A 15,663-nucleotide genomic window follows, 5' to 3' on the forward strand; every position below is an offset into this window, starting at 1 on the left:
CAATGCACATCCAACAATATTCGTCAAATGCATCAAACTAAAACAAACGTAGGTATTAAGTGAATGTATAAATATGTTACACCCACTCCAAGATTTTGCTGAAATAGTGACATTAAGTGTAAATTGAATTATTACAGTCTTTTTGAATTTGTTTCTAATTGTTTTCCCGCCAAAAAAAAATAGTTTTAAGTTTTGTGATTATTTTAGCAACCTAATATGTGCTATAAATACAGCTGTACTACTTTTTTGTGGTGTTTTATATCTAAGCCATCGGGAAAAAACGCTGATAAACGCACAGTTTTGGTTCGGTTGTTGCTCAGCACAAAACTACGTTATGGGTTATCTATTCTCTGCTAACCACGGGTATCAAAATCAGAAATTTAGGATCATAAGTCTGAAGGCTTACTGCTGAACTGCTAAGGGCGATGAAGACAAAAACGATTAATTCGTGAAGACGAGAAACACGCTTGAAGTAAAAATGTATTTCAAGACGGCTGGTATCGGTACTAAAGCTTTTATTAAAATAGAGAACAATGTTTCGACTTTCTTAGGTCATCTTCAGGCTAACGAAAGTTTTAATACCTATACCAGCCGTCTTGAGATTCATAAACGATTACTTTTTAAGAAAAGACGATAGAAGCCTTTTGCTGCGTATGTTCTAACACTGTTAAAGTTTATTGGCTGAACATTAATTGATTGCCGCTTCTGATAAAACTGATTTATACTTTTGTCTTTATGTTTCTGTCATGACATCTGAAACTGTAGTGTCTCATAATCTAACATGCATAAAGGTTGTAACAAAATTAACAAAAGAGCACCGCATGTAATCGCTATTGTTTCTAAACGTCTCGTACGAAGGTAGTCAGACATCGGTATATCTTTGTAGATAAAATGGGCTGTAATGCCTCGTCTCTTTACAACTTGATTCTGTTTGTTGCGTGTCTACTTCTGTTATTTAGGCCAGCTCGAAAGCAGCGCACCCTAAAATTAACAATAAATAAAACTTGTAGCAACAAGAAAACGTTTGAACTCGTGATGAATCACCCCATGTATTTGACTTTGGGGAGAAAAATTAAACATTTTCATATCCACATTACAGCTAATTCTGTTACCTGTGTTTTTTCCTTTGTGTCTTTTCACAGTGGGATATAAACAAAATCAAGTTAACATATTTGCTTTTGTTGTTGTTGTTGTTGTTACATGAGTAAATGAATAAATAGGCCAACGTTTGTTAAGCTGGCGCCCGCGAGTCGTGTTCGAAATAAAAACATTTTAAAAAAATTCCGTTTTACAGAATTATTTTTTTTATGAAACTAAGTTTATATGAATTAAGCTTTTAATTTCGGAATTAACATTGAAAAAAAGCTCGATAGATTTGGAGGTTCTAGGGTTATCAAAATTTGATAACCGTTGGCCCAGAAAACCTAAGTTATTGTTCTGACATGATGCCACTTACAATTTATTTATTGTTCAGCTAGAAGGCTTTTTGTATTTATTTACAAGCAAAGTTTTCAGAAATCTGCATGCTTTTTGCGTTTTTAATAATTCAACTAAAGGCAATATCAGAATGTTTGTGATAAGGCGGAGACTGTTGTTGTTAAGCTTATGTTTCTTGATTAAATAAATATATAAAAACTTAGCGTTTCCTTTCTTTTGATTCATGAAAACGTCAATTTAATTAAGATATAATATGAAACGAAACGAAAGTTGTAATATGTAAAACTCACTTCATATAACGTATAAGTCAATTTTAGGAATCGTCCCTGCCGACGAACTATATTGCGTAGGCACACATATACAGAGCGAAGTATTTACTATGACAGCAAACCATTAAATAAAATTCCCTATTATTGATGGATATGCAGATTATAATCATTACGGTTACAACGTTTCACTAGATAAACCTGTTTCGACCTTCTTAATTTTATTAAAAGTGTTAATACCCATACTAGCTGTCCTGAGATACATTTTTACTTCAAGCGGGTTTCTCGTCATCACGATTTTTTTGGTTACAATTATACTTGTCATAAAACATTAGATTGAGCCTAATGCATTTTGAAACCATACTTTTTTTTACCTAGTCCTTTAGGGAATTTAAATAATTAAAAAAGTGTTTATAATAATAGTATTCCAACCACATTATATTTGTCTTATCTGCTACCGACGACATGTTTCGATCACTCCAGAGCTGTTCCTGCCGGCTGAGGTGCAACAAACACAATAATGGTTGCAACAATAACATTCCTAGAAACTATTTGACACAACAACAGTTTTTAGTGAGTGTAAACCTTTTGAAAGTCGGCGAATTATGAATACAGTTATATTTATTTTGTTTGTTGTTAAGCGCAAAGTTACACGAAGGGTTATCTGTGGTATGCCCCCCCCCCATATAAGTCGAAATATATTTTTTTTATTAGTTTTTAGGTCTCGTTTTAACCTGGGAAGATCATGTTCCATTCTTTCTTACTTCTTCTACCTTTTATTACAAAGCTATATCTTATACACGTTCGGACCATTCGGGTAATCATGTTTATGGATAAATCCATGTATTTATACAATATTAATTTACTTAGTTTGGTTGTGCATAGAGTCCTACACTTATAAACAGTTAATTCACACGTCCACGTTGGTATATATGTTCTTCCAACAACGTATTTACACAAAAAATGTCCTTTTTCGAAATATAAAGTTAGGTGATGATCTATATATAAGTTGCCTATCACAGATTTAAAATATCTATACGTCTTATTGCTAAGTATTCTATCGCACATAATGTTAAATACGGAATGATGGCGGTGATGTGTTTCTTGAGTTTTTGAGAAATATAATAATGCAATCTTATTTTTAGCTAGGCTTAGAAAATTCGGTAACAAAAATTCATGATCCTATTCTTAATGTCTTGATTAGTGGATTTTGAGTGTTTACTTTGTCACTAGTTTTCTTCATGGTTATTAGTGTTATACTTTCTTGTGGTAGTGTAAAATTGATAACTGAAACATACCTTCTCGTAATCATTTTCTGGTGTTGGATTCTTTTTTTTAATCTGTAGAAATTAATTTTGTAGGTCCTGTATGTTTTTGTACAGAAAACTAGTTTCAGACCTGCCGCTGAGGACTGACTATATAAAACGAGATTTGAATAAAGATATATAGTGTTACATACTAGTAATAGATGACGCTAAAGTGTAACAGAAATAAACGAGATATAACGTAATTTTAAACACATCTATATAAATTATATGATGACGAATGGGACAACATGAATACCATTCTGCTAATATTTTTACGTCAAAAATGAAGAACTTACTATAACAATTGAAAAGTGCTCTAAATGAAATAGTTTTTCGCAACAAAATATTTCAATGATTTTAAATTATTAGTCTATATTAATGGAAATAGATCATCTCTTTCTTTTAAATAAACAATTTAATTACTTTAAAATGCTTCGTACTCTAAATAAAAACTACCATAAAAATCACGTATTTATTCACGATAATAAATGAAAACAATGTGCATGCAAAATGCGAATACACTATGTAAAAAATTTCTGAAATGGTTGGAATATCGTCACAATTTAAAATTAGTATTTGAACATATTGTGAAACAAAAATTCTAAATATTTTAAAATTATGTTGATTGTTATAATAACAACACTATCCAAATAATAAAAATAAAATAAATGTATCAATCTTCAATCATCTTTTAATAAGTTAAAATTGCTGAGTGGTTAAGGCATTTGACTCACAATCTGAGGAATGCGGTTTCGTATCCCCGTCGCACCAAACATGCTCGCCCTTTGAGCCATGGGTGCGTTATAATGTGACGGTCAATCCCACTATTCGTTGGTAATATCGTCACAATTTAAAATTAGTTGGTTAAAAAGAGTTGGCGGTGGGTAGTGATGACTAGCTGCCTTCCCTCTAGTCTTACACTGCTAAATTAGGGACAACTACTGCATATAGACCTCATGTAGCTTTGCGCGAAATTCAAAGCAAACAAATTAAAATTTTGACTCATCAAATTTTTTTAATTAACATTGTTGTTTGAGTTCTTCAGCCCATATTTACCATGTTAACTAAAATTTAAGAACCACTTAAAATATCGAAAATTCAAAAAGTATTCGATCTTTATTAATAATAATTTTATCATCATTTGTTTGCCTACGCAGTTTTTTATAAGGGTTTTAAAAGTATGATTCTTTCTACCACATATTTCGGTTACGTACAAAAACTACAAAATGTTACAACTACAAGAAACACAAATAAGTTGTTCCGTATAGAAAACATATTTTGGTGAGGTGCGCATGATCACACTAATTGAACAATACAGATAAAAAGGTCAACGAACTTTTGTTAATAAAAGAAATATAAATTAAATTGTGGGAAAATATATGTGAAAATCATAAAGCAATTAAAAAAAAGATGCAGGTATCAATTGCCAAAACTTGAATTAAGATTATTCGTATTAATTATTCTAAACTTCCAATTTCAAACATTATTTCATTTTAACTGAACCAGTTCTCGTTTATGATTGTCTTTACATTATATAATACAATGACGCGGAAGTCATCAGGCGGATAGCCTGTGTTTTCTTTGTCTTGCGTACTCCTACGTATTAATACACGCGTATTACTATACCTTGTTTGGCTGCTTTAGGTTGTGTTTTTAATCATCGCTCTGTGACGATTGTATTTCAGGGTCGAACTGGGATAAATAAAAAATAAATATCACAGTTTGTACGCTTCTGTGGTGTCATAAAAACCTTATTTTATTCAAACATAGGCGATGCGTTAGTACAATTGATTAACCAAACAAAATCTTATAGTAGGCTTATAAAAATTAATAATTATCTTTGCTATAATAAATAATAAACCCACAGCGCCACTTTCTACAAGTTATAATGCCGCCATCTTGAAATTCTATTGTTACAGAAAATCGATAAATGAAAAAGTAATACAACTTTCTTCCGTCGTAACCTATAGTTAGATTTCTCATATAAAATGATCATAGCGTTAAAAGAAGAGAGCTGATTGCATCTAAAGTATAAAGCACAAACCAAGGGAACGCGTCTAGTCAGCTTACGGTAAGCCTTACCACTGAAAGGCAAGATACTGCTAACATTCTCGTCGTTAGCCACCATTCTTGGCTTGTAACAACTACAAGCTACGCCGCAGCAACCTTCCTTGTAGTGGATGAATCGCGCGCCTGCGTGTATATGAGAGGTGTTGGTGTGGCACAGCGTCTGATATTCCCTCCGAATACTTTATTTTTGGTGCGCCGCGTACGGGACCCGATGACGGCGTGCACACCGATGGTTAGGTGAACTTAATCACGGAAAGTTTGAAATACTTACTAAGCTCCTCCACTTTTCAAATAGTTTGATTATGGAGAAGTTGCATAAACAACCAGATGCTTATACGAGGGATTACAATGCCTTCATGAACGAGCTCAGACAGTTCCATCAGAATCGAGGGTATGTTCATTATGTTCCAGTGTATCATTGTTTACTTCTAATTGTCGGTAATAGTTGTTGTACGATGTTTCATATATATATATTGGTGATTGATTAAACTCATTTTATTTGTTTAGGACCTATTTTCGTCATATGCCACGTATAAATGGAAAAGATGTGGATCTGTATTCACTATACAATCAAGTGACCGCCCTAGGCGGATGGGAAAAGGTTGGTTTATTTAAGTATTTATTTCGCCTATCATGTACTATTTATATTTAAATAGGTTGAATATTTATTGTCATGTGCCGTATATCAATAGCCAAAAAATATATTCAGACAATTATGAAATATAATTCAGTTTGTAACCTGATATTTAAGCCTAGAAGAGTCTTGTACTGTGTACGACCGTGTCGTTTCACTAGTCTCACTGAAATTGAAAAGAGTGAGTAAAGGTAATGACTTCTCGTGTTTGGTCCAGCGGATACATCCTCCGTTCACCTGTGTCACCCAGGTAACGGCAGGACGCTAAACTTTTCTTTGTCCTGCGTCGGTGCTGGAGTAATGATGGTTTTTATCAATTATTTGATTATATTTTACCGCCTGGTTACTTGACTTGTCTGTAGCCTGTTTGTGCTTTCTTTCGTGAACAAAGAAACACAGGCTACTAAGCCTAACATGGCTTTCCATAAAGGTTTTAAGCATAGCAACTTTTAATCATTATAAATAGCAGTTTAAAACCATTTAGGATTTTCTTTTCATACTTTCCAAACATAAAATAGTATTGTATATAAATTAGTAATCAACATACCATGATTTAACTTTAAAATTTTGTAAATAACAAAAATAATGTTATTGATACAGTGACATTAGATGTACCGGTGTTTCAATACACAAATAGTGCAGTGTCACGAACTTGTTTTTTTATATAGTCGTTATAAAACTTCGAAATAGTTGTAGGGTAATTTTTAAGCGTCAAACTGTATTTCATACAAACAAAATAAATAGAAATAGTTTTATTGTTAATGACTTTTATATGGTTATTGGTAAAGCAACTACATTTCTAGCAGCTATCTTACAAAGTTTCTTTGTTTAGTGTTTCACACATGTTGTTTACACCAAAAAAAATGTTTTTTTATATTTTTAGAAAAATTAAGCCAGATGTTTGTGAATCCAATCATTGCTACTTTTAATGTATTATATAGATAGGTTTATAATATTACTGTTCATGCTTTCTTTATAATCATAATTAAGTGAAAATATTGTTACATGAAAGTTATATGAATAAAATCAACAATATATTGTTTGAATGGTTGAAATGAACACTTTGAAAAGATAATGTTTTAAAAAAATGTTTCTAGTCAACCTTAATATTGTTAAAAGTACAAGTTTAGCTATAACATTAAACAAAATTATTTTTCATCTTTAAGTTCTCTAACACTCTGACTTAGCATTGAACAATGCAAACAATATATCCCTAGCAAACTTGTTATATATATATGCTCACAGTTGTAATCAGTGTAATAAAATCTTCAACAGTGCATACAATTCTATATGTATTCTATAGTTTTAGAAAGGTTTTAGGTATTTTTCTATAAGATGGTAGATGTTTGGTTTATTTTAAGAGTTTTATCTGGTGACATGGGAAGAATGTCATTTTATGGTTTGGAGTTGATTATCTTATTTTAAAGGTTCTGTACATTTGAAAAAAAATTAATATAATGCTGCATTGTTATGACTGTAGGAATTTATTAATTTAGGCCTTTTTATTTTGATGCAAGTAATTCTAGCTATAAGTATGAAAAGCTAAAAGTATGCATTTGCCCTTCTGTTATACCTAAATTGTTCATTATTGAAAGTTACACTTGAAGCCTTACATTATTTTTTGCTGTATTTTTAACTTACATGTGGAAATGACTAGATCATAATTCTTATAAAATTTAGTTTACTATACTCTCTTGAAAAATATTTGATGACTTAAAGTAGAGTTTAATATCTGGTACCAATGAAATGCAAATGTGCTTATACTAGTCCATTTAGCTTTAAAATCGTTTTGTATGACTTACGTGTAAGCCTTAATAGTTCTTACAACTAGATATCACAATTGTCTCCTTCTTTCAATTAAACTTTGTAGGAATAATTCTGTATGACACTTTGAATAGATTACCTGACTGGAATAGTTGGAAATTGACTAATTATTAGTATATTGTTAATACTTCCTGTTGTTTTTTTAAACTTTCAAAATAAACTTTGGTTTATTTTCCACAATGTTGAAAAAGGTAACAACATAACTTAAATATGGCAGTTTGTAGAAACACAATTTGGTAACTAGTTGTTAGGATATCTTGCTGTTGAGTTTAGAATTTATATAAGTGAATTTTTCTTTGTATTGTATAAAACTCATGCTAATTTCTATTTTGAGCTCTGTAATCAGTTTTGTTCTCTTGTAAGAGATGTTTACTTGCTGAAGAACGTAAGAGAGAGCTTGTTAAGTGATTGTTACTTCAAGTAATGCTTGAGTTTGAGCTGAATAAGAGTTGATCATAAAAACTTAAAAATTGTAATACGCTTTACGTACATTTTTGTTACATTGGTAAATTGGTTAATTAGTGAAAAAATATTAAATTATTATAGGAATATAATTGTCTAAAAACTCAAAGATTTGGGAAGCTCAACGTATGTAAATGGCATTTACAAACACTGTTTATGTGAAGACTTGAATCACAGTAACTGATATAGTCATATTACTATATTATCTTTTAATTTAGTATAGTGTAATAAATACAGCATAATTTTCTCTGCATTGTTAAGTGTACGTATATTATACTTACCACATTAAATATATCTATAATATTTTTGTTCAAGTCATTATTTGGAGGTGGATATTTTTACGATGAAAGAAGTTGATAATTAAAAGGTTTTTTATTGAAGCAGAATGTAGTGAATTGAAAATATCTATTTCTTTTCTTCAGCTCTTGTTTAATTTTGTTTTTACTGTAAAGGTGAACTAATTGAAATTTGTAGTGAAAACTTTGTTATCAAGGGGGATACTGTTACTGTTTCAAATTGGAATTTGAGGGAGATGTTGAGTTTTTTGTTTGTTGTATTAAGCTAACCGATTATCGTAACATTTTATATCCCATTATTTGTAAGAACATAGAAAAAAAAGTGATAGATGCCAATTTAATCCACTTAGGTCAATTTTTCACTCACACAAAAAAAAAGGCCTTGGCATGGCCAAGTGATTAAGGCACTCAATTCTTAATCTGAGAGTCGCAGGTTTGAATCTCTGTCGCACTAAACATGCTCGCCCTTTCAGCCGTGGGGGCATTATAATGTTACAGTCAATCTCACTATTCATTGGTAAAAAGAGTAGCCCAAGAGTTGGCAGTGGGTGGTGATGATGGCTGCCTTCCCTCTAGCCTTACACTGCTAAATTAGGGACAGCTAGTACATAAAGCCTTCATGTAGCTTTGTGCAAAATTCACAACAAACCAAACCACTGAAAAAAATTAAATGAAACCATAAAAAATGTAGCTTTTCATATCCATATAATTTCTTTTTCAAACAAATATATTCACTACATTACACATGAAACTAATTAGCAAGTTTGTAACTCCAACTGGATATTTATATTTTTAAGTCTACATTAAATATTGCCATGAATAATCAAGGTAATGTCTAATCTTCTGAATTTGCAACTTAAACAGAACAGTCATAGGTGGAATATCCAAATTTGTAACAGATGAAACTTCACCTAGTTCTTCTGTACTCTAGAAGAAACATTTTGATTCTGTAGCAGTAGTTCACATTTTACAAATATGTGTTCTGTATCTGCTCTTTTTCCAACAGATCGAAAACTGCTAGAAAGCCTTCAGAGGCCTTATTAGACACTTAAACAAAGTTACAATTACATTTTTACTTTTATTTAAAATTTAGATTAATTATGATCAAACATGATTTGTTCTTTTCACTGCAGTTAAACACTATATGGTGTTTTCTGTTATTTCAAATTTTTAAACCTTTTCATTATCTTGAAAAAAAGTATATTAAATCAGAGTGATATTGGTAGTTACTTAGTTTTTGAAGATTATAACAAATTCAGGTCTATTAGCATATTTTTTATGTATAAGAGAAGGTTTAAGTGGCTACCTAATACATGCATTAGGAGAATCAGTGATGAATATTATTCATTGGAACACATATTATAGTAATTATTTGATAATATGTTGAGTTTTAGTTATTTCAATACAAGTATATGATGTATTATTTTCTCTTCAAAGTTCCATACGTATTTGTTAAATGTAAGTGCATCTCATCACACTTGGTACATTGTAACCACTACAGGATTAAGACACTGAAATTCAGATAATTTTATCAGTTTGGTCATCATTTTTCTAAACCAACACAAAATGTACAATTAATGCAAAAAATTACTTTTGTACTTCATGAAATGTAATTTTAGTGTTAAATAAAGGTATATCTTGAAATTAACAATCATGTTTTTGTCACTATATATATATATATATATATTGGGTGCACTTTAAAATCTCACATTGTAGCTTATACCCTGGGATCTTTTTAGTTGATGCAGCATTTTTGGTTTATTTTGTTTTGGATTGTTTTTGAGTTAAAGTAACAGATTATATATATATATATTTAGGACTATGGCAACATGTTTATATTTTCAGATCTTTGAATCAGATTTTGATCGTAAGATTGTTGTACTTTCTTCGATTCACCTTTACTACTTGTGCCATCATACTCAAAATAACTAGTCGTGATTTAGACTTGTCAGATCTCGTAATGTGGATTGAATCTTTTGAGCTAGGTGGAGTTTTCAAACACAGAGTAGCTAGCAGTGTTCATGTTTACTGGAAGAAAATAAAAACATATTGGTTACTTTATGTATTATATTGCTGCACAAACAAGAGTTCTCAACTTGGTAGATGCCCATGCAGTGTTATGGAAATTTTTTTATAGCTAGAAGTGGCATATTTTATTATAAACTGGATAACTGTACTGATAAATAGAACTTGCGATCATTGCAGTATGTATTTTTAATCATTTATACAGACAGTCCGTATGTGTTCATAGTTCATGTATATGTACAATCAGTACATGTAATAATTTAATTTAATTAAATGAACTTGATTTCATTTATATGTACAATCAATGCATGTAATAATTTAATTGTACAGTAAATACGTTTTTCATTATTTTTCAATACAGTCAATAATTATTTGTAATTATTTATACATGTAGTTTATAGTATCTGCATGTATATTTAGATAATTCCATCTGATCACAGGTTTTGCTAAAATGTTATTTGTACCCAGAAAAACTAGGTTTCTTGCACCTTTATGCTATAAGAATATTTTGACTGGAAATTAGAAGTTCATTGTTTTTACATTAATGTTATGTAACCTTACACCTAAAGACATAGCTGTAGATATCTATATAAAAAATCTTTATTTACTTCAAGATTTTAAGTTTAAAATACAAGCTAGCTTCCAAAATTATGTAATAAAAATGGGTCGATTATGAACAAAATATACTACACCCAACTTCACTATTAATTTTGAATGCTCTATTGGTTGAGTTATCTCAGTGTTTTTGTGATGCTAACTTTAGTGTCCAATTTTTCAGTGAAGAAAAACATAACTTTTATAGATGAAACAGTTTGTTATTATATTATACCTGATGTCTATATAATAAGTTTATATGTTTACCTCATTTTCAAAACCTTTAGTGTCTTAAGAATATTTTCCATTCGTTACTGTTAAGTATGTGAGATGAGAGATACTCATTTTCTAAACTTTTATGGCTTTTTGAAGATATTGTGGTTGTCCATATATAGCCCATTGCTAGAGAAAAGAAAACTACAGGTGTTTCTTAATGTATGTCCATAATTACTCCTTGATAGGGTGATCAGGAACACACTAAATTAAACTTAATTACAGGACTTTGTAATGTCACCATGAGATCAAGTTGTGCCCACTAACCATCAGTTGTATTTGTCTTCAAGCCATACTTGAAAATTGAGAAGTGTGGATGTTCCACTACTAAAAAAAAAACTGTTCATGATCATTCCATCTCGTGATAGTTCTGTAGCTCAATTTTACAGTAGTTTTGTTGTAATGTATCTGTATTTTGGTTTGAGGGAAAAATTTGTGTTAATAAATATTTTTCCCACAAGCATATGCCACTGAATATTACAATACATACAAAATACTGTAAATACATTATTATATTTGAGATCATACCTACCCAAGTCTAATGTCTTACCCAAAGTCTACCTACCTAATGCCTTAGAAAGTTATGCTGTTTTTGATTGTGAATATCTGTATATCACATTTGAAACTAAAATTTTTGGTAAATTACCTTATTAACCTACATTCGTGTTAAATGTTCTAAAAGTTCAGAGATATGTACAGTAAGTAGCAAATGAGTATATACCATTAAAAAATAACTAAAATGTTGTTCATAATTTTCTCAGGTATACTAATTGTTTTAAAATGTGGTATTTATGTACCCTTAAAAACTCAACCACAAAGAGCATGTGTCTACAATAAACATCAAAAAATTTCATACACAGAATAACATTTGAGAATAATATAGGAATTTGAAAAACAGAAGCCCTAATTAACTGTACACGTGAGATGAAAAGTTACCCTAATTAACTGTACACGTGAGATGAAAAGTTACCCTAATTAACTGTACACGTGAGATGAAAAGTTACCCTAATTAACTGTACACGTGAGATGAAAAGTTACCCTAACTAACTGTACACGTGAGATGAAAAGTTACCCTAACTAACTGTACACGTGAGATGAAAAGTTACCCTAACTAACTGTACACGTGAGATGAAAAGTTACCCATATTTGACAAAGTTAAATTTAGTGTTTAACTTTTTAGAAATCTGACTATGAAAAACAGAAGCCCTAATTAACTGTACACGTGAGATGAAAAGTTACCCTAACTAACTGTACACGTGAGATGAAAAGTTACCCATATTTGACAAAGTTAAATTTAGTGTTTAACTCTTTAGAAATCTGACTATGTCACTGAGTTTAAGTTTTTTCTGAGACAAAGCTACAAGGTGAAGTAAAACCCACAAGTAATGCAATAAAGTATGTGACAGAAGTAGTACAGGACTGGTTTGTAAGTGAGTTATAATTTATATATATATATATATATTTAATGTTTGGATAAGAAATCATTATTTTGAAAATATGTTTATAATCTTACATGATTTACTTGTGATTTTGGTGTTTTTCCAGGTCAACGACAACCAAAAATGGGAAGCAATACTTGAGACACTTAATATCATTAAAGGATGTGTCAATGCTTCACTGGCTCTTCGCCAGATTTACATAAGGTGAGAAGGGGTTAGGAATATACAAATATTTCTCTTATTTGGTTGTGTATAAAGAATGATATATTTGCCATTGTGATTTACCTTTGTGTCTATATCAGGATGTTGAGAAATTGAATAATGTTTATCACTTTGCACATTTACTGCTAATTACTACTTGTAATGGCAGTTTGTACTAAAGCAGTACTGGGTATATTACTGTAATAAGAACTGGCTTTTGTATACATAAACAGTAGAGTAAAGAATGAAGTATATTATTTATATCATACTGTATAACTCTAAAAATAGTTAGAGAGGAACAGAAATGTAATAAATAAAAAAATACATTCTTACTTAGGTTTGATACTTTTATGCTAAAAATAACATCTGGTATGTATATCTTTTGCATATTTGTTACTAGAGATGACAGGCTTTCTTCACAAGTATTTTTACATATGTAATTGCTGAAATAAGGATGTTTTTATTTTTACTTTTTTATGAATCAAAGTTGAGTTTTAAATTAACTCTGGTTTAATTCTGCATCTGATTAGTAATTTCTAAAACTTGAGGTTGATAGTGTTATTTTTGCACGTTTAAATGGGTATGAATGATTTTTTGGTATGAAAATATTGAATGGGAAAATGACTTGTGAACAGATTCTCTCGACATGAAAGAATTATTGGTTCTGTGTATAGTTGAAGTTATACATGTTGCACCTTGACATAATAACCCTTGTAGTTCAGTTCATTTTGGTGTAAATTAACATTTAGTGGTCAAAACATGGTTAGTCTTTTGTTAATGAAAACGTCATAGGAGAAACTGTTTAGAGTCGATTAGAAAAAAAAAAATGACATTATTAATTATTCATTGACGGTGTTTGAGAGAGGAAGGACTTTAAAATAAAAGTTGGGAATACATTTTGTGTCTCCAAACTAACTGAAGTTTTCATCGGTATGCTTAAAGAATCCTCTGGCAACGTCGTGTTTACGTTTACGTCTAGTACACATGGAGATGAGCCGGTAACAGCGTGTGAGCTGTGTCATCATGTGGCTATTGAAATTGTTAGTTTCTAGACAGTCCACTAGGGCTAACCCATTTTTCCATAAAAGAACCTCACGATACGGACCGAGGTACACCGCGTGTAAGCGAATAGTGGCTGGGAAATATGGTGTTTGTCTGGTGTAAAAGCACAGTGAGTGTGGTTCCTGTGTTAAAAGCACAAACTAAGGCATTCCACGATCAATGTAAACACGTGTTTCGAAAATAAAAAATAAAAAGGTGGAGAAATCGTAGTTCCTTAACTATTTTTAAACAATTAACTTACATATAAATCACTATTGTTTATCATATGATATATGTTTATATATTTGGTTATGTCTCAAAAGGTGGAGAAATCGTAGTTCCTTAACTATTTTTAAACAATTAACTTACATATAAATCACTATTGTTTATCATATGATATATGTTTATTTATTTGGTTATGTCTCAACAATAGTAAAACTCTACCTTATTGCTAATTACATGTCATTGTGTCGGATGCGCATGTCTTAATACTTTTATAATTTGAATTTATTGGGCTTTAATTCTTTTTGTCAATGAAAGCCACCATTTTAAAGTTTGTTTTTTTCAGCTGTGTTTATAGAATTGTTCTCAAGTGTTTTTGAAGTACAGACACTTCTAGCTTGTAGCTTCATCATATCTTGACCGATTTGAGATATAACTAAAGTTTTGTACTCGGAAGGTCAAACCCTTTCGATTGATATATTTATCTACGTCCAAAACCTCATATATTAATTTACCCAAAAACAAAATATTTCAATTTGAGGGTAGGCTGGTAGAGCTCTTGATGAGTAATCAAATCATGTATACGCCCGCCCCACGCTGGGTGTTACTGTCACACAAAAATATAGCTAGTAAAAGGGAAAACAAAAGGTCTCGCAGATTAATTTACTCTAATCCTGCCTTAAATAATTTCATGTACCGTGGCGGTTATTGAGGATTCCCTCTTGTTTCTGTGTAGAATTGTTCACTTTGAGCCCGGATAAACTCGTGGTTGTGTTTTGTAAAATTCATACCTGCCTTATATTGTTGATTAAACCGTAAGTAACTTTTGATAAAGCGAAACATTCGTTGTGAGGGTTACTAACCTATATGATCACCCAAGTCTGCCAACTAATAAGTTAATAATTTAGTATTAATTATTAAATAGATTTTTATCATACGTTTCCGACAATAGTTTGTTGCTGTTTTCTGGAAAGTCCTGAGATGTGGTATTTCTGTTATGGTAGTAACCGCAATTTGAGTTGATCTCCACACAGAGGCTGGTGTACTATCCATTTGTCTGGGGTCTGTGACGATAAACTTCTCAGTTTCGATACCCACGGCGGGCAGGGCACAGATTTGTACTTACCTACCTACAAACAAACTGTCACGATGACCTAGGTTCGAATATTGACCACTAGTATTACTATAAAAACACACTGAAGGCTGCAGAAAATTAGCAACAGTAGCTTCAGATGAAAAAAGCCCCTGCATGGCGCTTGACTCGTAATCTGAGGGTCACGGGTTCGAATCCCCGTCACACCAAACGTGCTCGCCCTCTCAGCCGTGAGGGTGTTATAATGTTACGGTCAATCCCACTATTCGTTGATAAAAGAGTAGCCCAAGAATTGGCGATGGGTGGTGATGACTATTTGTCTTCCCTCTAGTCTTACACTGCTAAATTAGGGGCAGCTAGCGCAGATAGTCCTCGTGTAGTTTTGCACAAAATTAAAAAAACAAACAGATTTAAAGAAAAGTAGTTAGTAATTATTAATAGTAATAGTTATTGATAATTAAAATTAGTCAATCATATAA

General features: G+C 31.2%; 1 protein-coding gene across 1 annotated transcript in view; it reads left to right on the top strand.

Annotated features, from left to right (window-relative positions):
• The first annotated feature begins 5,201 nt into the window (after positions 1-5,201).
• Positions 5,202-15,663, top strand: part of LOC143236196 (uncharacterized) — a 75,927-nt gene continuing 65,465 nt past the window's right edge. The window contains exons 1-3 of the mRNA XM_076474488.1: positions 5,202-5,471; positions 5,588-5,681; positions 12,734-12,831. Of these exons, the coding sequence (XP_076330603.1) occupies positions 5,383-5,471; positions 5,588-5,681; positions 12,734-12,831 (281 nt within the window). The 5' untranslated portion in view covers positions 5,202-5,382. The remainder of the gene's footprint in view (positions 5,472-5,587; positions 5,682-12,733; positions 12,832-15,663) is intronic.

The sequence above is a fragment of the Tachypleus tridentatus genome, chromosome 13 (genome assembly GCF_004210375.1).
Source record: "Tachypleus tridentatus isolate NWPU-2018 chromosome 13, ASM421037v1, whole genome shotgun sequence".
NCBI classification, from domain to species: domain Eukaryota; kingdom Metazoa; phylum Arthropoda; class Merostomata; order Xiphosura; family Limulidae; genus Tachypleus; species Tachypleus tridentatus.